The sequence below is a fragment of the Zonotrichia leucophrys genome, chromosome 13 (assembly GCF_028769735.1).
Source record: "Zonotrichia leucophrys gambelii isolate GWCS_2022_RI chromosome 13, RI_Zleu_2.0, whole genome shotgun sequence".
NCBI classification, from domain to species: domain Eukaryota; kingdom Metazoa; phylum Chordata; class Aves; order Passeriformes; family Passerellidae; genus Zonotrichia; species Zonotrichia leucophrys.
In genome coordinates this window covers 13,830,748-13,852,741 of record NC_088183.1, presented here as the reverse complement: position 1 = coordinate 13,852,741, position 21,994 = coordinate 13,830,748, and the positions used below count along the sequence as shown (strand labels likewise).

Genomic DNA, 21,994 nt, shown 5'->3' with positions numbered 1-21,994 from the left:
GGCGGCGTGAGGGGAACAAAATGAATGTATTTTATGATTGGCTTTTCGCAAATATTAAAATGAATATTGTATGTGTTGAGTTAGAAAGTAATGCTGTATTAATTCTCTTAAGTAGTGTGTTAATATAGTTTTAGGTTATAAAAATTGTTAAAATAGAAACAATGCTATATAGGATACTTTTTTTAAAGAAAGGACTCGCAGTGAGATAGCAGCCACAGGACACCTGAATCTTTCAGAGAAAAAGATTTTATTGCCCTCTTATCAGAAGAAACAAACTTCTTCCCGCCTCGAAGGCGCTGTTAGGATTCGGAGGAAGAAGTTGACGACGACCAGACAGAATCCTGTGTTTGAATGGAATTTATGCATCATGTATGAAGTGTATGAATATGCAACAGGCTATTGTTTTTAAGGATTAATCCTCTGTTAACGTGGGTCATTTTTCGGGCTCGTGCTGCCCAGAAAAAGGTACCTGGATGTCCATAACTCTTTGTCTCTATTGTCTCATATTATCCTAATTCAAATTGTCCAAATTATTATTACTCTAATTGTATTACTATTTTTATAACCATTTTATTACTATTAAACTTTTAAAATTTTAAAAACAAGTGATCGGTGTTTTTCACAAACGGGAAAGGGAACGGGAAAGGGAAAGGGGGAATGGAAAGGGAACAGGAAAGGGAAAAGAAGGCAGAAGGGAAGAGGGAAGAGCACCCCCACACCCTCCCCATTCCATGTCACCACCCAGCACTTTGAATTGTGTCCCCTCCCCAGCAGGTGGGTACAGAATGGGCACAGGGAATGTCCAGCAGGGAGGAAAACCAGCGATTTCCCAAGGGAACGGCTGGACTATGTCAGGGAGGTTGAGGCTGGAGATCAGGGAAGGTTCTGGTTCCCCCAGAGGGTGCTGGCACTGCCCAGGCTCCCAGGGAATGGTCCCGGCCAGAGGAGCTTTGGACAGCACTGCAGGGATGCCCAGGGGGGATTGTTGGGGTGTCTGTGCAGGGATAGGGCTGGATGATCCCCGTGTGAACCTTCCAGCTCAGGACATTCCACGATTATATGAAATGTGTCCATTACAGCATCTCCTGTGACAAGATGTGAAAAGCTACATGCTTCCAGCTGGCAACACAAGAGAACCCCAGTTTAGGTGCCAGGGGATGAGAAGATTCACTCAAGACAAAAAACAAGAAGGCAGGTTTGTCCAGAAAGGTCACTTTATTGGAAAAACCTAAAATGGACTTTAAACCTGCAGCCCTCCTCCCACAGCAGTGGTTTCAATGGGCTCCCCACGTTACCTTAACAGACCCATTACAGACATGAGCTGTAGTACAAACGTTAAAAGTGCAAGTATTCTGAACTTCACACCTACTTTTATGACCTGGCAGGAAACACAAATGCTTCACAGCTCACAGAGAATTCGTTCACAGCACTTGGGAGTCCCAGCTGGCTCCCAGCATTCCCCACAGGGTACAAAATACATCACTCAGAGGAGAGTCTGATGCAGAACATCATAGAAGGTAGGGGTGAGGTTCCTTCAAATTCATTTTATTGCAGTAAAACCTCTAAAAGGTAGAGCTGTACAAAAAGTCTAAACAGCATTATTTAAGAATAACAGCACCTTACGCTGCATTTTGTTCTTATTTAAAATTCTATTTCCCAAAAATACATTCCTAAATATACAAACTATACAATCTTGTCACTTTAATGCTGGTTTCTGTGATGATATAACTTTAACCTAAAAATCTTCAAAACATCCACATACTGACAAAAGCTCTAATATACAAATGCCTTGGTACCTTCATAATACCACATAAATAACTTCAAAACCCAATCTGCATTTGTAGAATTGTCCAGAAAGCAAATACTTTATGGTGATCACACATCATCCGCAGAGAGCGTTGGGATGTTTATTCTTGGCCGTGTGAAAAATGCCATTTTCTCTCTGAAAAAAGATGATTAGTTGTTAATGCAACAGAAATTCTGCCAGAAATGTCCACACGACAATTTACCCCACCAGCTGTCCCCATAGGGAGCAGATGTACATCCTCTCACAATCTACACCTTTTATTTACTTATCAGACATGAGTTAAACCCACAATACTGACCTTAGCAAAAGCCACTTCAAAAGGGCTCAGGGCTTTTTCTTTTCTGGGTCTGTTACTTAAGGAAGCAAAGGGCTGCTTCTGTGTTACAGAATTTGTTGCCAGGTAGGGAATGACTTGGAGAATGCTGGTTGCTTTGATCATGTGCAGTGCTGCAATTAATTCCCCTGAGTCAGACCTTATACTTGGATATGAAAATACAGAAGCTGTTATTTAGGCAAAACAGTTAACAGCTTCTGCAGAGATCAGTCTTCCTCATCAGCATCTCAGTCACCCACAGAGAAATCATGGTAGTAGTCCATTTTTCCTCCCCTTTACCTAGGATTACCTGAATGACTGCACTTCCAGAGGCTCCTTTCGACTCTGCCCTCGCAGCCTGTGGACATCCTTGGCAGCAGCTCTCATCATTTTATCAGCCTTGAGCTCACACTTGTGCTCTGGATTTTGCACCTAAATGAATAATGGAGAAGAATTGTTTGTGTTTCCAGGAGGAATTTCTTATCCTAACTGACCTCCATTTCAGCTGTAGGTCTGAGGGGTCTGGAAACTTTGACTTTGGAAGCCACAAGCCACAGAAGCTAAACTGCAGCTTGACAACTAACCATTCTAAGGGAGAGAGCTTTTTGTAAGGTGTCCTTCCTGCTTGTGGTAAGAATAATGGCTTCTGTCAGTTCTCTCTTTGTACCTTGACAGATCTTTTAAGGCAGAAGATCAGCACACACAGCATCCCACAGAGCCCCTCACACCACCTGCCTCCTACACCTGGTGCCAGCATAGCCTGGTCTCTGCCTGGTGCCAGCAGAGGTGCTGAGAAATCCCAGAAGCTGAGAAGGAGCCCTGTGCATGGGGGAGGGTGTGATGTAGAGGAAGGTAAGTGCCAACCACCACACACCACACCTCCTGCACACTGGGGGCACACACTTGGCACAACAGATGGCATCTGTGACTTGTCGTATTCACACCTCTGCTAGGGCAGCAAATCTCTCTGCTGGTGAATGAAAGTGCTCAGGACTAACAGCTTGATAGAGCCATACGTGGCAGACATGAGTGACTAACAGTGCTCAGGCTTCATTTACAGACTGTCCAAAGTCTCCTGTTCCCAAAATTTCTCCACCGAGTGGAATGAAACCCCAAGGCAGGTATGACTCACTCGTTTCTCCACAAGCCTCAGCAGCAGTCGAAACCTCTCATCATCCTTCACCCACTGTGGCAACTCCTTTTCACCCTGACTTTGAGCTTGTTCCAGCTGTTCCTTCAGTTCCCTCAGCACTGAGATCTCCTGAACCAGCTGGTCGTGCCAGGTTTTGGAAGCCTGCAGGTCCAGCTCCAGGTCCAGCGAGGTGCGGATCAGGCGCTCGGTACCGAAGGCCTTGATTGAAGGCTGGGAGAGAAGGGGTGTGTGAGCACACAGAGGAGAATTGTCCCAACCACTCCACCCACAAAGTGCCAAACACATCGTGAGACCCATCTTTCTAATGCTTCTTTTCACACAAACCATCTCTATTGATCCTGCTTTCCAGTCTGTCTTGAGACAGATACCACAAACTCAAGGAATTCTTATAGATAAGTGTTTTCATTTCTGTGCTTCCACTCAAGTTCTCCCTTGGCAGCATTTCCAAATTGAACAAGTCTTGCTTGCACACCTTCCTCCTAAGTTTAATGTCTCATCTCCAGATGAATCCACAGTGCTGCAGAAAAACCTGTGATTCCTTTTTCCAGTAACATATTGCCTTCTGCTAGTTTCAAACACAAGCTGTCCCAAGAAAACCATCTCCTTAGCAGTTCAGTGTCAGTATCCTGGGGGAATTTTAGTGATTGCCATCAAATGGGCACAGGGGTTTAATGAGTGCCATGGCATCACTACAACAGGGTCACCTGGGACATCATTCTCAGCTTTTCCAGCTCCTCAAATTTATTATCAATACTTAAGAATCTCACAACAATAAACACAGCAAAACTGTTTGTGCTACTTCTCTGACAAGATGGGAAATACCAGGAACCATTTTCCTACATTAAATGTTTTAATTGAGTTCTAACTTAAACGTTCCTGTCATAATCTGATATTTCAAAGAATCCTCGAGAGACTTCTCGCACACAAAGAAAAGGTTGTGAATGAAAGCCTGTGGCAACTGATTTATATTTGCAAATTTTTCTTTCAAAACAGTTTTATGATTTTTGCACGTGCCTGTGTTAGAGGAAAATAAAAGTGGTGATGTTCTTACCCGTTTCACTCTGACACTTCGTCTCTCCATCGCATTCCGCACGAAGGGAGGCTTTTTGGAGAGTGTGGAACTGTCACTATCACTGCGATTCAGCTGAAAAGCAAGGTGAAAACCACAAATCTTTCATGAAAGAAACACAAGCACTGCATACACACACTGCCAGCAAGACCAGAGGTTGCTGTAAGCAGAACTATGAAGTTTTGTGAAAGGCAGAGAGCTGTCACCCCAGCCTGAGTACACAACATGCACTGGCACAGCCAGACCCTGCCACAAGCCTTGAACTCTGTCCCTTTTTGGGAATAGGCTGTGTGCAAAGAGAGACATCAAGTTAAGCTATGATATGGGACTGCCACACTGCTCTCCTCCTGTGCAAGTAACTAGGCTGGGCAAAACAGCCCAGAAAAATAAACTATAAGTAGTAATAACAACAATAATAATACTCTTTCCTAGCATATGTAAAGCATGGGACTATTTTATTAGACATTTCTGCTTTCTCTAATCTGTATCTTTCTATAACCTGCATTTTAAGCTATTGGTGGAAGAGGCAAGTTTACCTGAAAACTCTCCCCCTGATATTATCAGCTGAAGAGTTGCAATGTTGCCTTGTTTTGTGGTTGTCTGCAGACCCTTACAAAGAGCTCAGCTCAAGCAGGATTTGATTTAAATTCCATTCTCATGTCCCTTCTCAAGATCTACATGTACTGTACCACTCCAGCACAGGCCACTTCTGCAGAATGAGTAGGGTTTGTTCCTCTGGAAGCACCTGCTGCTGAACCAGGGAGAACCCACACAGCAAATCTGGCCCAGCTGCATTAAGGGCTTGCCCATTGGGACAGGTCATGTGTGGTAAAAGACAGTGCTTGCTTGTTTGCCAATTCCACTTAAAAGATGAGATATTTATAGTCTATTCTGACAAGATGAGATATTTATAGTCTATTCTGACCCTCAATTCAGGAAATAATTGTGAACAAACATTTCAAAGCAGGGGAAGTGACATCTGACCCAACACATGGGCTGTTCAGTTACCTTCACACAAGGCACACTGCTGACTTTCAGGCTTCCACAGTTTTTTTGCTGATGATATCAGGTACTTACCTTTCCATTTCTATCAAGGATTTATGTTCACCTCATCTCAAGTCAGGTGGACAGAGCTAACTGAGTTAGCACAGAACACTTCAAGCAGCAGGAAATTGTTTAATATGCAGCTTATTCATCACTGTCTTACAGCAGCCCTTCCAGGTAGGTCTGGGCATCTCAACAAGCTGCACATGCCACAAATATATGTGCACATATATATCTGATAAATTTGTGCTTAATGCTGTTAGTTCCTAGGCAAGATACTGTCCAGGAGGTGAGGGCAGAGCAACTTCTGAAGTCAGAGGGGGAGAGAAGAAAGCCCTGTTGGGTTTCTGTGAGGAATACAGAGTGAGTGAAGACAAGCACTCAGAAGCTCAGGTTTCACTCTCCTTACCCGACACACGTACTGACTCTGTGGTCCTGGGGAAAATGTTTTGGAGCGGATGATGGTGCTGCCCCTGACAAACTGACTTTGGGGTGGATTTGCTGCTCTTTTGTCTTTTGGACGAACTACAGTCGAGGACTGTGCAGGGCTCTCTGTGTTGGTCTCTTTATCCACCTGAAAGACACACAGAGCAGTGTCAATGCCAGCTTTCCATGTGCCCAGGACACCCCCAGGGCTGTGTGACAGCCACCTGTGCCACGTCTGTGCTTGCTGCATTCAAACCCAGACATTCTTCAGCCCCTCTCATGCAGCATTCCCTGACACTTCACTCCTGGAGCTCTGCTCATTAACTGGATTGCTCCCTAAGGGCTCTGCACCCACTGACTGCTGTACAACACAGCTGATTCCAATGGGCTTTGCCTGTGCATCCACACATCACTGTGACCTGGCAATCCCACAGAGAGCAGGTAGGATTTTAAAGACCATTATCTTGTTGTGCATCTGCAGCAAAGATTCAAATCAATGCACAGAGAGAGCTGTGTACAGCACACCCCTGTTTGACTACAGCTATATTCAGAATTGAACAAGGTCAAAACTACTGTCACATTAATTAAAACAGTTTTCATGAGCAGCAAAGACAAGGCATGAAAAGGTGCTGTACTAACTGCGGGACAAAATGGTCACACAGAGGTATTTACAAAGATTTCAGGTAGATAAACAATTAATCATCAATGGTGAACTTCCAAATAACTGCTGTAGCCTTGCTCAGCTCAGCAGCAACCCAGTCAGCTGAGCAATGGGAAGCTTAAATCATCTTTCTGCTCAAAAGGCCCTTGACTGTACCTTCACTGCTGTCTCTGTGTGCAGCTGGGAATTCAGACTTTCTTCTGTATCCCACAGCGATTTTCCAGCACAGAATTCTTCCTCCTCCTCTGCTTCATTTTCACTAATCTCATCCTGTTCTTCCAGGTCAGGAACCTCTTCATCTGGCCTGGAAAGAACAGCTCTGTTATTGAACTGGCCTGTTGTGGACAACACTCTGGTGCTGGAGCCTCTGGTACCTCCTGTAAGCTGCTGGACAGGAACACGTCCCCACGGCAGCCAGGTGTGCCTGACAGGCCCTGCAGCCACTGAGATTACACAAACACAGGCTTAGAAAGGAGAGAAGCTGCACCAGAAGACCACATTACTGCCAAAAACTTCATCCTGACCTGGCTTCAAAAGAAGCAAGATAAGGGTTCAGCCATGTGTTTTAAGTTTAAGGCAAGTGCATCTTGAGGGGAGCTCTCAGGATGCCATTAATCTTAGTGAAAAAGTGGTACTGGACAAAATTGAAGCACTGTTTCAACACTCTTTTCAGCTGCTTTGAACTCACAGCAGGCTGCTCCATCAATCCCATTGGTCAGGCTTGCTTTCTATTTCAAATGTTGGACTTCTCTAAGGAAATCTGAATTTGAACCATATAAAGAACAGCCACATTAAAATTCAAGCAAAGCCTTGCACCACAGAGGGGAATTTTCAGGGCATCCATAGAAGACTGTACAAATAACAAAATTAACATAGTGCTACTGACAATTTTCAACATTTATCAGTTTTGTTCTCATTTTCTAAGCACAACCTCCAGAAGAAACAGGATTTTTCACCAAAACAGCAGAAGAAGAAGCCTCCCACAGCTCAGTATAATCTGCTTTTTCCTCTGCACCCAAATGCTCTGATAACTTCACAAGAAGATGGCAGGATGGCACCTACCAGCTCTCTCCACTAGTTAAAGTGCTTCTGCTTTCCTCCAGTTTCTTCTCCACAGCTTCCAGTTCAACAGCTGTCTGCTCTAAGAGTGCTGAGACAGAGTCCTGAGGAGAGAAAGAGGCTTTTGGTGAAGCAATGACTCTGAGAGAGTGCAGAGTGCCCAGCCTGTGTGGTGAGAAGGGCCCCAGAGCAGCCCCAGAGCAGCCCCAGAGCAGCCCCAGCTCAGAGCAGCCCCAGCTCAGAGCAGCCCCATGGGCACAGCTGGCCCAGCTCCCCCAGCCCGTGCAGCTGTGCAGCTCCAGGCTGAGCACCCTCTGTGCCCTGCATGTGCCAACTGTGCCTTGACCTGCCCAGCCAGTTCATGGCAGCACTGCAGGAAGGCTGGAGCTCACACATCACTCACTCATCCCTCAGCTTCCTGAGCAGAGATTTCAGTAAGTGTTTAGCCCAGGACAACGGCATTTCTGGAATCAACAAGTTAATTATTTTGCTGCACTTAACAACACCGTCAAATTGTAAATATAAACACACCAGCCTTCTCTATAGTAACAGCTACACAAACCCTCTTGCTAGTCCTGTTTAGAAGAGATTTGTTCAATTGAAGCAGCTGTTCTTACTGTTTTTTCAGTGCAGGGTAGTTCAGAGTGGCTGTTTCCTTGTTTACTTTTCCTGTTTTGCTTCTGCTGATATTTATAACTAAGGAGGTTGTACCAACGGGTTGATTTCTCTCCGGATCTGCATATTTCAGCAAGGCTAATTTGTGCTCCACCCTATTGAGAGCAAAAACAGAGTTTTAGTGTAATACTAAAATGAACAGCTACCACACCAGTCAGAAAAAAAAAATCAGAGTGAAAATCTAGGACTGATTAATTTTGGCAAATTCAACAAAAAGAAAAACTGCCTGTTTATCTCATTTCAACACCACTAGTAATGCTTTATGTTTAATTATTTTTAGCATTGCCAAGGGCTTCCAATGTAAGTAGCAAGTGTTTCACTACAGCTTCACTGTACAAGAATCCAGAAGTAAAAACAGTGCTACTGCAGGAGGGAGAAATTACAGCCAGAGTTCAAAGAGAAAGGAACAGGAGAGGATGACTCCCTTTCAAGAAATTTGCAAGGCTGACAAAAATCACTGCCAAAACTGAGATGTTTTAGCTTTCTATATCTCATTTCTCTTCATCTGCCTTGTCATTTTTTAGAAATTACATTTAGTACACAACCTAATGTATCCAAAACCAAAGTAATTTGTTCTCAATTGCAATACCACAAATGTTTCCAAAAGGAAGAAAACTAGTTAGAGTTTGACATCAGATCATGAAGGAGAAATATCTAGTGATCTGACAAGGTAGTTCTGTAACAAAACATTTATCTCATAACTGTTTTTCCTGATGGAAATTGCCATTGCAAAGAACGCTGTGGGGGAGAGACCACATAGCTAAAGATTATCAGGAAGGCTTTCACAGAAATTGCCATACCTCAGGAGTGCAACATCGTGTCTGATTAAAAAGAGGAAACAAACACAGAGTTATTGAAACAGAGCTGGATACTCACCAAACATTCTTCAAGGTGAGACTTATCTACAGTGCAAACATCAACTCTCAGTGTCTTCTGGCGCAGCGCTGGGTAGGAGATGGAGACGCAGAAGAGCTCGTTGTACAGCAGGCTGTCGGCAGCGTCCACAGGCCGCGTGCGGAACAGGCAGCTCGTGCTCTCCGAGCAGGGCAGCACGGCCACACGGATGTTCCTGTGGGACACACTGCGCTCAGCTCTGCCCTGTGCAGCTCCAAAACACTCACCGAGAGTCAGCCTGCTCTGTGCAAACCCAGGGCACCACAGGGAATATTTCTGTGTCTGCTCTGGGGTGCCCTGACCCCCAGGACAGCACTGACTCTGACACTCATCCATGGAGAAAGTTTCCCAGACTTCAAGATAGACTAGAATCCACAAAATACATTATAGAGAGCAGTGTAGGTGTATCACTTGGTGAGAAATTTAGGTTTTGGGGATTTTTAGTATGTTGTGGATGGAAGCAAGATGGAGGGCACAGGGTGTCATCTTGGGTTTCTTCTTCTTCCTTCTTCTTCATGGGTTTGGGTGGCATTTTGTAATTGGGCAGAAAAGTCCACATTGGGGGCTCTTTGGGATCAGTTATTGCGTTAAAAGGGAAAATAATCCAGGTGTCAGTTCTTAATTGGATAGTTTAGTCTTAAAAGACCTTGTAACGAGAGACTGTTGGCCATTCTGTGCCTTCTAATGAAAAGCTGCTGAACTCACAGCAGTGAGACTGTTTTACTGATAAGAAATAATAAAACCTGAGTCTGAACATGAACTACCATCTCAAGTGCCTTCAATCCAGACCCAGAGAAACCCACAAGTGATACACCCACAGCTGTCCTTTCCTGTTCTCTGGAGCTGCAGTCAACTGAGAAGAAAGGAACATCTTGTCACAGTGTCAGAGATGTGAAGTGGCAGGAGCTGCCACAGACTTCATCCTTCTGGACCTCATACTCAGACATCATGGATCCTGTTTTACATGGTTGTTTACATCTGTGCAACCTGTCACACTGCTCACACCCTTCTATGGGTAGGAACAGCAAAAATGAATCCAATTTTTGTCAGCTTATTCAGCACACAGCTGAGTTTAAAGACCTTGTGTTTGGAATGAGTCTAGCAGTAGCTGCACATTTCCCCAATCCTGTACAGGTGTCCAGGGAGTTCTGCAGCAAGGCAAACTCTCCCTCTTCACTCAATCCAGGTGCTCAAGTCACTGCTACAATTAAGAACCTCACTCCTTGAGGAAGAAATTGCCCCTTAATTCAGTCTACAGGTTTTTTGGTTCATAAGTGTCACTACATGATGTATAGAAACATTTCAGGAAAGGTAAATTTTTATAAGTGTGAAAACTCATAAGCCAATCTTCCTTTCATTCTCATTGGGATACAACTCAAATATATCAAGTGTGTTTGTTTCACCCACTTACACTTTTTGATCTTGTTGCAACAGCAGTGCTGGAACATTACTCAGCTGGATGACCAATATGGCAAATTGTTTGTTTTTGTCATCATATCTGAATCAGAAACACACAGAAAAGCATTATTATTAGAGAATTCTGCCTTGGACTCTGTGGCAGAGTATTTCACACAAGCAATACAAAAAATTTATAAATAACACTATAATGCAACCATGACTCGCCCACAGTTTAGAACAAAACCAGTTTCCTATGACATCAAGTTTTGCTATCAGAACATCCAGAATATAGAACAGTCCAGAACTTAAGGGTTCAGATACAAAGGACTGTAGATTTGAAATAACACACACTGCTTTCCCTGAGGTCTAGTTAAATTGCTGCATTGTAGCTGTAATTTTTTGAGAGGCCTTAATGGCTGCAATATGGAAAAGTTATAAGTAAAAATACTTGAAGTACAACAGTGAGGATGTAATGAGTAACCTTTTGCTGTGGATGGCCATGACAAATGAGTTTTGTACTACTTCTTTTTTTCAAATCCCACTTAACTACCAAGAAGTCATTTAAGGAGGATGTCTCTGTGCCTGCCCTCCTACACATTACCCACTACTGTGGGGTAATTCTTAATTCCACTAAAAAAGGGCATCAGTTAGTTAATACTTATAGGATACAAGAAGAAAACAGCACAGAAAGCACTATCCCATTTATCATTCTTCCCACTGGAAGGCAAATCCAGTAAAATATGTTGCACATACCTCATTGCAATTTGCACTTTGGCTGTTCCAGCTGCTTCTGCATCATCACTGTCAAACACCATCACTTCTGACACACACGGTCTGAAAGGAACCAACAACAATTAAGGATTTGATTTGCCTCTTATTGAAGTGTTTGCATTTAGGTGATACAAGATCTTTTCCCTTCCATTCAGTGGTTTGGTATATGGATTTTGTAAAATTAGCAGCTAAAAGAAAGCCCATTTAAGAAGTAAGTGCAATCAGCCTTAGAGGTATGTGTTACAGTGCTTATCAGCAGAAAGTCATATGTCTTCCCTCTTCACTGCCAAAAGAAAAAAAAGCCACACAAAAGACTGCAAAAATAAGGCAGTGGGGGATTTTTAAAGGGTTCCCTTGACTGGTTTTTAGCAAAAACGGCTGGCTGCCCAGCAAGAGAAATGTGACTTAACAACTGCAATCCTGTCCTGCATCATGACAGCAAAAATTCTCAACTTTTATTAGATTTAAGTAATTCCTTTGTTTCTTTAAGAAATCAAACTTTCTTAAGCACATTAAAAGTGACAGAGTACACTGACTGGCCTTGCTGGAAACAGCTATTCTGCATCATTTCCCTCCCAATGTATTCCTCCTCCCAAGTTTTATGCACTGAAAGTCCCCAAAACTACATTCATTGTCTAATTGCCTCAAGAGGCTGTGCTGTAGCACACGAAAACAGGATTAGCATTCTTCTCTCCTAAGTGCTTTCCACATTGCTGCTCAGCACCCTCTTGCATTTCGTTACATTTCAGCTGCAGAGGGTGGCTCATCCCACCCTCACCACTTGGACAGGCACCAAAGTGACACTGCAGGCACCACAGGGGCTGGCAAGCTGATAACCCAAACAACACTAGCATCAGAGATGTGAGTGTGCATGGGATGCCTCCTGTGGCTGTCCCGCTCCCCTCTCCACTCCCACAGAAGGGACACAGGGCCCTGGGACACCCAACTCTGACTGCTTGGGCCCAGGAGCTCAGTTTACTGAAGGACTGCACTCCCTTCTCAAAATGAATTGTGCTGTAAACATAAAAATTACTAATTTATCCAGAGAATTAATGAAGATCACTAATGAACAGGGGGCATCTGAGATGAGTGATATATCACCTCTACAGCTGTGTTTTGCAACTAACAACCCTATAATTCACCTGAATGCTAGTAAAAGCAGTAGGAAAACCCACATGAGATGCAGGTACCAGTAAGATCAGTCCCTTCCAGGGAACATTTTGACAAAGCCCCCAGAGACAATCCAAAAAACCAGCAAGAGCAGTGACTCCCAGCTGTGCCCTCAGTGGGAGAAGGCCTGTGGGCATCACATCCACATGCACTTGGGAACTGCATCACATCCATCAGGCACTTCAAGGTGCTTCCTTAAACATCCCAAAGTTGGCTGAGGGGTGTCACTGACTGAGAGGAGGGGAGCTTTCCTCCTACCCCAGATGGCTCCACTTGCCCCTGCCAAGGCAGCACCCAGAGCTGAGCAGCACCTCCACAAACAGGCCAGCTGTTCAAACATCTCCCTGTGAGCTTCCTTTCAGCTGCTTCTATTATGGGAAGCATAGGTCATTCTGATAATCAAATTCAACCTGCTCACAGCTTTTTTCAGAAGTATTAAGCAACCTGAGATTGAGAACTTTAGCCATCAAATTACAAACAAAGGTCATAACTAGCAGTATTGGAGGTGACTTTTGGCAAAGCTGAGTCATTGGCTTGTCCTGGAGAGAGATGTGATGTCTACCTTTGTACAGATGCCTCGTACACCCCGCTGTCTCCAGCAACAGATTCATCAGACACTGCAGCTGACACACCTGCCACCTTCAGAGCTGTCCCTCCAGCTGTGTTTATACCTAGGAAAGCACAGAGGAAAACCAAAAGCAGGTGTTAATGAAAACAAACTGTCTGGATAAGCAGCAGCTTTTCTTCTTATCCTCCCCTTGAATCGCATTTTTTCCCCGGCCAGGTATTGTTAAGCAACAGCACATTTCTGGAGACTCAGGGGACACAGGTAGGGCAGGCTGGGCTCAAAGGTGGCCTTGAAGTGAGGGAATGTGCCAAACTGCCCTGAAGAACACAAAGTCCCAGGAAAACAGGAGGAATAGACTTTGTGGTGGAGTCAAGAGAGGGATTCATTGCACAGTGAGTGCCCATTTATTCCCTGGGCCCTGCAGCAGTGCGAGGGCTGAGATTACACAGGTGTGTTACAGCTGCTTGCCCTGGCACCTCTCTGGGCAAGGGTCCTTGCAGGAGATGCCAGGAGAGGCCTCCAAAGCCCTGGAAAGGCAGGGAGGTACCCATGACATGATGAGCAACACTCAGAAGCAGCAGGACTTCTAAATTCTAGTGAACTTATAAATATGGACCAATAAAGCAGCTCCTACTGCAAGGCACCCTTAGGCAGGCAGCAATCACTCCAGAGAGCAGGGGCTGGGCAAGCACTGCTGAGCTGGCTCTGGCCAGCCATGCATCATGTGCAGCTGCACATCCCACCTGCAGAGCTCATACCAAGAGGGGAACAGCAAAAAAAACACCACCTAAATCCAAATGTTTGTGTACACAGGACAAAGGCAGGTCCAGAAAGACCAAAAGATGAACATGGAAAGAGATTTATAGGATTCAAAAGAGCAGTCACATGCAGGAATACAGGGAAAAGTAGATAGGGAAGAGAAACCAAAGAAGGTGAAGCTAGTTTTGCACAGAGGTGTTATCTCACATAGATTTCTTGTGCTTCAAAACACAGAAAGGTTCTCCCTGGAAACCTGCAGATTCTGCATCTTTCAACATTTCAGTGGAGAGCAGCAGCAGCCAAGAGTCTGGAGAGCTCCATCTGCCAGTGTGGCTAACGAGTGCTGGGCTGTACCCAGCTCTTGGCTCACCCTCAGGGATGTGGGAGACCTGCTCCAAGAGTGAGGAGTGCCATGTGGCACCCGGGGAGCAGCTGGAGCCCCACAGCAGCAGGGCAGCACACTCCTCTCCAACGGGCTTTTGTTTTTCACAAGTGATCCTTCTTTCCCACAGACTCACACAAGCACATGCCCCCAAGCCAGTATATGGTTCCAATGCTTATTTCCTTTATTACAAAGGAAGTTTGGGTTCTGGTTGGTTTTCTAGGGTTTGAGTTTGTTTTTTCTTTTTTTTCTTTTTTTTTTTTTTTGGTGTTGTTTTCTTCACAGTCTCACAAAGCCACTTAAAGAATTAAATCCAGCTTTGAATAAACTGGTGGAAAAGTGTGCAAGGCTTATGGAATACCATAAGGACTTGTAAGGACATAAGGACTTGGAAGCCAACAGCAGAGGGTGCTACAGGTAACTCCAATCCTCTGAGACACCTGTGCCATTTTGGGCCCATTTATCTCTGGATTTTTTGACACCAAAAAATGTCATTTCTCATCTTGGTACTCCCATGGAACCACTGGACAGAAATAGAATGTCCAGAGGCCCCACATAAACAGAAGTTAGCAGCTGTAACACAATGTATCAGTCATTAACTGAAACCAAGGGATCCATTTGACACTGGCATCCCCGGTTTAATCCATCCTCTCTCCTGGCCAGGCTCCTGCAGTGCTGTGGATCACAGGCTGTGCTAGAGTGGTGGGCAGGGTCAAAACTTCTTTCCTCAGTTCTCCTTCATACCTCCTAGCCCAAGGTTTTAATAGGAAAATAACTTCTTCCCCACTGGCTGATTCCTAAATCTGATTCTTTGAGTTTTACACCCCAAATGCTGCTCTGGGAATACCTTTCCATGGGACTGGCTCCCTGGGAAAGGCACTGCAGGTTGGCCTCCACACACCAAACTTTTCTTTCTCCCTCAGTTCCCAAAGCCATGGAGTCATTCCAGCACAGAAAGCCTCATTCCTGACCACCTCCCCCAGCACCTCAGGCCAAGGGGTGAGTACAGAAAGTGCACAACAGTGAAGTGAGCTCTGTACAGCAGGGTGCTGCAGTGTAAAGCTGAATAAAGATGAATGGCTCCCTGACAACAATTCCAGCCACCCCCTTCCTTACTGGTTGTGCAAGACTTGGAAAGCTCAGCCTTTTCATGCAGCTAATTAACAAAAGATTTGGACTTTCAGCTTTTAGCCTTATGTCTCTGAAGAGATATCACACTAATAAGAAAGTTTATGGAAGAGTTCAGAACTGACCCAACTCTCCTCCATTTTTCCAAGCAGGTGGATAACACTAACTGCGGTGGTGGATTCAAGGATTTTTTCAATCACATCAAGAATTTTAAGTTTGCTCTTCTCTTCCTGCAATGGGCCTTGAAGAGCCAGGCCATGCACTGTCCTCACATCCAGACCATTTAATCAGAGAATGCTGGACCTGTCAGATCCCAGGTTTTGCTCTAAGCTTCCCCTAAATCACTCAGGTGTTCTTCAGGTGAGAAAGGCAACCTTATTTCAGTCTCAAAGCCAGAGGAGGTTCTGATCTAGCAGGAGGCAGCAGCAAAGCCCTCAGATAGTGTTCTGCTCTGCTTCCATAACACGTGAGCGTGCTTTGCCCAGGGCTGACCACCCCAGAGCCAGCCCCTGCATTTTGGGCTACACTGAGCCCCCACCCCCAAAATGCCTCAGGAGTGGAATCTCATCTCGTTATTGCCCTGAAATAAACTACTTATGGTGATTATTTTGTCTGCTGACTGGCTAACAGCAGTAATCACTTAATCTGCTTAACACCTGAGCTTTCACTTTAACAGCCTTGGCAAATCTTGAAGAGCTAAAAAGGTTAAAACTAATCAGCATCCAGTTCTAATAAGAATAATTAGTGTTTCCTACTCAAATGCATAATACCTCTTGCTTGTAGGAAAATGGAAGCTCAAAGGGAAGATTTGCACTTGTGTTTTTTATTGTGTTTTAGATAATGTCAGGCTTCTTAATGCAGAAGGTGGTGATAATATGGTACTGGTTCCCTTTATTCACACAGGCTGTTCAATAATCCCACAAAAAGCAGAAACAAACTGTACTGCTGGTTCACAGGACTGTAGCTTGCAAGTTTATATTGCCTTTAAAGCTCTTCCTCGCTGCAGCTACAAATCCTGTCCTTTCACTCAATCCTTGTTGGATTTAACCCAACTACAGTCACAAGGGCTTCAGACAGGCCCTAGCACTGTGCCCTGCCTGTGCCAACTGCTTCAGCCCATCCATTCCAAAAAAGGATGAACCCTTCCCACCCACCAACAAGCCATATGCATATATGAGAACATCCACTACCTCTAAATGTCTTATTTTATCATGCTTACAATCTAAACACGTTTTTGTTGCTAAGAGACCAACACAGCAGAATTCGAGCACAGCCTTGACATGTCTGCTCAGCTGAAATTAATAAATTCATTGCCACTGATTTACTGGGAACCAGAGCAGGATTTTATGCATACCAAGGTGGTGGGGAGGGATTATTATCACTAAAATTTGTTAACTATTAGGGTAAATGGCTTTTCCAGCCCTCCTCAAAAGCTTGGTCAAAAACTTTGCATCAATATGTCACTGTGTGTCTCCCAGACCCAAAACAATACTTGACATTCTGAATAGCTCAGTGCCAAATCCAACCAGAAATCCCACCATGACTATCTAGATTTGCACATGAAGTCCCAGTGATTTGTGTACACACACATCTGTGTACAATAAAAACACACCTAAATCAGTCTCCTGCAAGACTCATTAGATCAGTATTTTTGTGTACAAATTAAAATACCAACCCTCCCTCCCAAACAAGACAGAACACAGAGCTGAAAACATTTTTCAACATAAAGATAACAAGATGACAGCTTCTGAAAACACTTGCTTCTCAGTGCTTTATGAACTACATTAAATATAAATGCATGCAGTGCCTGCAAATCTTTTCTTACCATACCTTGACCTAGATGTTTATCTCCTGCTCGAGGCTCTTCCAGTCTGCAGTTGCCACTCCCAGAGTTTAGGGTGAGTTCTGACAGATTTGCACTTATCTCTGCATCATCAAAATCCATATGGCTTGAAAAGGCATCACCAGTTAGGAGCGGGTCTATCACCAGTGGAGAACAAGGTGGGGATGGAGAAGAGAGAGATGACCTTGGGGACAGTGATGTCATGGATTTGGGAGTACCAGACAAGGACCTCAGAGCCTGCATGCGACTCGTGCTATCTGCTTTTTGAGTTTTTGCCACTTCATTCTCGTGAATAGTGGTGATACAGCCCGATGGCCTAAACCCAGTGGCTCCTTCCAAGAGCAAGTCAAGCTTGTTTTGATATTCTGAGTCCAACTGCTCCAGCTGCTCCAGGTGCTCATAGTAGAGATCAGTGAAACTGGCTGAGGTGGACGAATCCTGGCTGGAGGTGGCAAGAGATCCTCTGCTGGATGCAAGAGAGCCAGGGCTGCTGCTCGAGGAGAGGGAAAGCATGCTGGTGGAGAGACTGAAGGAAACAAGTCAGAAAACCATGACACTTCTGATTTCTCATGAAAGCACTGCAGTGTCAGCACATGTCTCAGCCCACAGGTGCTGCTTTGTTAGCTCAGGCCACACGCATTAGTCCCCAGAGCAACCCAGAACCACAGTGTGCACAGCAGGAACACTGGGGCACTGCTCAGTGACACACTATCCATCATACACATTTCTCTACTCACCATCTCAGACTCCTGAGAGTCCTTGTTTAGCCAAAACAACTCTAATGAACAGTTTCAAACCAATTAAAATTAGTGCCATCCCCCTCCTCCCACATCTCTCTGGAAAGTATCTATGGCTCCTGTTAATCTCCAAAGCAGACTGCAAAAACCAGCAAGGCCCATGCAAGAAGATGAAGTTATTGCAATGAACTGTCTGACCATGTGGAAATTTCCTTCCATTTGCCTCAATCTTGGAGCTGCAGCCAAAAGGCAATATCACAGCTGCCTGGAACTGGCCCTCAGAGATCACAGCAGCCAGCAGTTCCCAGGAAGCTGGCAGCATTTATCCATGTGAAAGGCTGCTATGTGGAACCCAGGGCCAAGAGAGCAAGGGAAAAAGCTGGGGCTGGGCTGTGAAATCAATTCACACGCCTTATTTATCCCTGGAGTTCTAGGTTCAGAACATAACTGACAACAAAATTAATTTTAAGCAGGTGCTGAATAGAAGTTTGTCCAGATGAGAAAGTCCAGACACCACAGCACAGTTTTCTGCTCAGGAGACCCAGCAAGTATTCCAGTAGTGACTACAACATGTGCCATCTCCAGAAATTCCATTTAAACCAAGACTCCTGCTCTGCGTATTGAAGACCTTGGTTATTATTGACCCTCACTTCAGATGGGGATTAGCTATTGAAAAAATTCTGAATATGTATAAGTGCCTTATGTTGCCCCACTGAAAAACAGTGAGATATTAATAAGCCTAATAATCCCTTATTTATTATTTATAGGGTAAAAGCTGGAAGCTACATTTGTATAATTATGTCCATGACCTTATGAGAAAAAGGCAAGTATGCTGTATTTAGTATAATTTTGGCAGAAAATGTCTTCTAACAGATGTGCACTGCAGCACATTTGCTCAAAAAAGCTTCTGATAGATGTTTTTGCATATTGGCAGTATATACACATCTGTTGAAGCCTAATGAATTTACAGCTTTTCAGTGTACTTTACTATGAAAAAGGAGGAGTTTTAAATTAATCTTTTCCCTGTCAAAAAAACTGGGCTCAATTTCCTTTTGTACATGCCCTTGAATGCCAGACATTTTGCATTATGGGGTTAATAACAAACACTTATTCTTATGAAGGAGCATGCCAAGAACACTGGGCACACGGTTAGGAAGAAATTAGTTTCACATGCTTCTTGGTCACCTCAAAAGATCCCTAATCAGCTAGGTGAAATGAAAATATGATGCATTTCCACTGCATAAAAGCCTCACAGATAGCTATTCTCCATGCTGGCTTATTTACATGTCAGTCTTGCACTATGATTTCTTTCCAGTCTTTTCGGTGTCATCTTCACAAAATGAAACAGAATCCAAGTGGAGCAGAAGCTACAAACAGAGTAAATTCAGTACACACTGGTAGGAAAAAACCTCAACCAAACAAAAACCCCACCAAACCTTCTTGAATGATGATAAATATACTATCAGAATGATAAAAATATACTTTTAGCAAAATGATTTGGCCTTGGTGCCTGCAGTCATGCATTAGTCTGGAAATAGCAATCCTGTGTTCTCCCAAAACTGCAGCCTGAACTAGAAGCCATTCTTTACACCATATCAACCACAACAGATTTGGGAATATCTCTATATATATTGTCCACATTGCAAGCCACAGCACACTTGGAATTAGAGAAATATGACCATTCATCCATTAATGTGTAATTGCATTAGTGAGATTCACTCCACTTGCTGTCAAAGCTGTCTTTAACATACTTTATTCATGTAATACTTCAGTAATTCAAACTTTAGTGAATAAATCTCTGCTCTCCCTGGTCACCTGAATATTACTGAAATGGAAGGGACTGTGCAAAGTCCTGCTGTGAGACAGAGGCACCACCAGGAGGTTGAAAAGCGCCCATCTAAACTGACCTAAGATCCCAAGGCTTCTCCTTCCCCTGACTACAGAGGGGCCTGAGGCCACTCCTGAGAGGCCTTTCAGCCCTCAGCTGGGAGCTGGGGCTGTCAGCAGAGAAAGGCAGTGGCCCCATGTGCAGCAAAAGCAGCCCCAGCTGCTGGGCAGGGTCACCTACCTCTTGAGCTGGGTGTGCAGCACGGCCACCAGGCGCGTGGTTTCCTCCAGCTCTCGGACCAGCTGATTTCTTTTGCTGTTCAACTTCAGTCTAAGAGAAGGTCAAACAAAGAGACAAGCTAAAGCAGCATTTACTATTTTAAATAAGGAGTAAAGGAAAAAAATCTACTTTTTTGCTGTGAAATCCTACAAATTTGATAGGAATACGCAGGACAGAATTTGGTCAAGATGTGTAAGTGTTTACCAACTTTAGAAACTTTTCAAATGCAGAACTCAGTCCTGAAAGCATTCACAACAAGACAAAATAATTAGAGCTGGTACCATAGAAGTTAATGCTTCTAGGATCAGGCCTCAAAAGAGCTGGGCAGATTTACTCACTATACACTATTGCATTCCTATAGTTCCTGTGCTAATAAAAGTATAAATGTTCTAATTTCCTTCCACTAAAGTCTATGGATGATTAAGGGTTACTTGATTTAGTTATTAACCTTCTCATTACAGCTTTACATTATTGGCTTTAGCAGTATCCCAGCTTTATTTCCCCCCTGAACTGGTTTGAGACAAACACATGTGCACATGGGTGCTCACACTCTAAGTGAACAGTCCTTTGGACACAAAATCCTTCCCCATGCATGTGTTATGTCTTTGGCACTCTAAAATGTGATCATATTCCCAAAAATCCCAAATGAAGGGGTTCATCTTAGGGCAAGACCAGAACCATTTGTTAAACCACAGATACTTCAGGCAGGTAAAAGTCTCATGGTTAAGACATTCACATTTTTTCCAGCATGATAAAACCATGAAAAGCCTATGCAGAAAATTGCTGTGAGCTGGACAATGACCATGTAGAAGAAATGAAAAGATGGAGCCAAAGAGAGAGTGAATGCAGTGTGCCTATTCCATATATGTTCAAGAGACTGCAGCTACCAGAAACACTGCTGAGCCACCCTCATTAATGCATCCAGACTGTAAAACACCTGTAGGCAATGCCTCATGCAGTATTCATCTCCACTGTACATTCCCCTGAGATCTCCCCCTGCAACACAGGTAAAATTAGGGAAGAAAGTTGGCATTTTTTCAGCTAGTTTAGATTCACAGGATATTCCCTGCAAACCCCACAGCCCTGTCAAATACCAGATCCTACAGGAATCACATACAAGGATGCTCAGAACAAACAGCAAATTTAAGGAATTTAAAATTCCATCTGCTGACATTTACCAAGGCCCAGACTGCACAGCAAGTGTAGAAGCTGCTGTGAGGTGCTGGCTGCATACAGAAATGTTACACTACACCAACACCACACTGGGCTATTTTCAGCACTCTTTACATTCCCATAAAGGATCCCTTGTAGGAACAGCAACCTTTCCCCAGTGGCACAGGAAGCCTTGCAGATGGGCTGTTTGGGAGATGAGTTGAGAAGCTCTGTGAGTAGAGTGTGCTGGGAATGTGAGGGCACTGCTGTGGGCACTCAGCCAGGGGATGCTGGTGCTTGCTCCCAGTCACCTCTTGTCCAGAAAGGCCCTGCCCTGTGCCCAGCAACCCACCTCTCAGTGAGAGCTTTGCTCTGAGTGTCTCTAGCAGCCTGAAGGTCTTCCTCCAGGCGCCTCCTCTCTGTCTCCAGTCTCTCCACCTCTCCTCGAGTCCATTTTCTGGGGCTGATAAATCTCATTTCTTTCAAGAGCTCCTCCTTCTCGTTAATCAGGATCAGTCGGTCCCGCTCAGAGTCCAGCACGCCCGGCCAGGCCTCGCTGTCAAGCTTGGCCAGCTGGATTTTCAGGTTTGCTATTCTGCAGGGGGAAAAAAAATGCAGTTATTCCCTGAGGAGTGCCTGACCTCCTGCTCCAGACACACAGAGGGGCACCATGACCAACCACATCCTCCAGAGCCCTGAGGAAGGCTCTCAGTCCAGGACAAACACCCTCATGTCCCCCTGACCAGAATGGTGCCAAGTGATAGCATCATTGCACATAGAGAATGGGATTTTAACTCACATTTGTTCACAATGGAAAATGAACTTTCTGGCTAATATGCAGTGTCCACCAGTCAGAGAATAATACAACAAAAATTCTG

General features: G+C 44.4%; 1 protein-coding gene across 2 annotated transcripts in view; it reads right to left on the bottom strand.

The window, feature by feature from the left end:
• Nucleotides 1–1,196: 1,196 nt before the first annotated feature.
• The window catches only part of WWC1 (WW and C2 domain containing 1), a 67,231-nt gene continuing 46,433 nt past the window's right edge, over nucleotides 1,197–21,994 (bottom strand). For both annotated transcript variants that reach the window (XM_064724780.1, XM_064724781.1), the window contains exons 9-23: nucleotides 21,469–21,711; nucleotides 19,926–20,015; nucleotides 17,108–17,646; nucleotides 13,003–13,111; nucleotides 11,253–11,333; nucleotides 10,513–10,599; nucleotides 9,084–9,276; nucleotides 8,150–8,302; nucleotides 7,536–7,636; nucleotides 6,630–6,777; nucleotides 5,796–5,960; nucleotides 4,325–4,417; nucleotides 3,253–3,483; nucleotides 2,431–2,552; nucleotides 1,197–1,942 (exon numbers count right to left, since the gene is read on the bottom strand). In XM_064724780.1, the coding sequence (XP_064580850.1) occupies nucleotides 1,876–1,942; nucleotides 2,431–2,552; nucleotides 3,253–3,483; nucleotides 4,325–4,417; nucleotides 5,796–5,960; nucleotides 6,630–6,777; nucleotides 7,536–7,636; nucleotides 8,150–8,302; nucleotides 9,084–9,276; nucleotides 10,513–10,599; nucleotides 11,253–11,333; nucleotides 13,003–13,111; nucleotides 17,108–17,646; nucleotides 19,926–20,015; nucleotides 21,469–21,711 (2,422 nt within the window). In that variant the 3' untranslated portion in view covers nucleotides 1,197–1,875. The remainder of the gene's footprint in view (nucleotides 1,943–2,430; nucleotides 2,553–3,252; nucleotides 3,484–4,324; nucleotides 4,418–5,795; nucleotides 5,961–6,629; nucleotides 6,778–7,535; nucleotides 7,637–8,149; nucleotides 8,303–9,083; nucleotides 9,277–10,512; nucleotides 10,600–11,252; nucleotides 11,334–13,002; nucleotides 13,112–17,107; nucleotides 17,647–19,925; nucleotides 20,016–21,468; nucleotides 21,712–21,994) is intronic.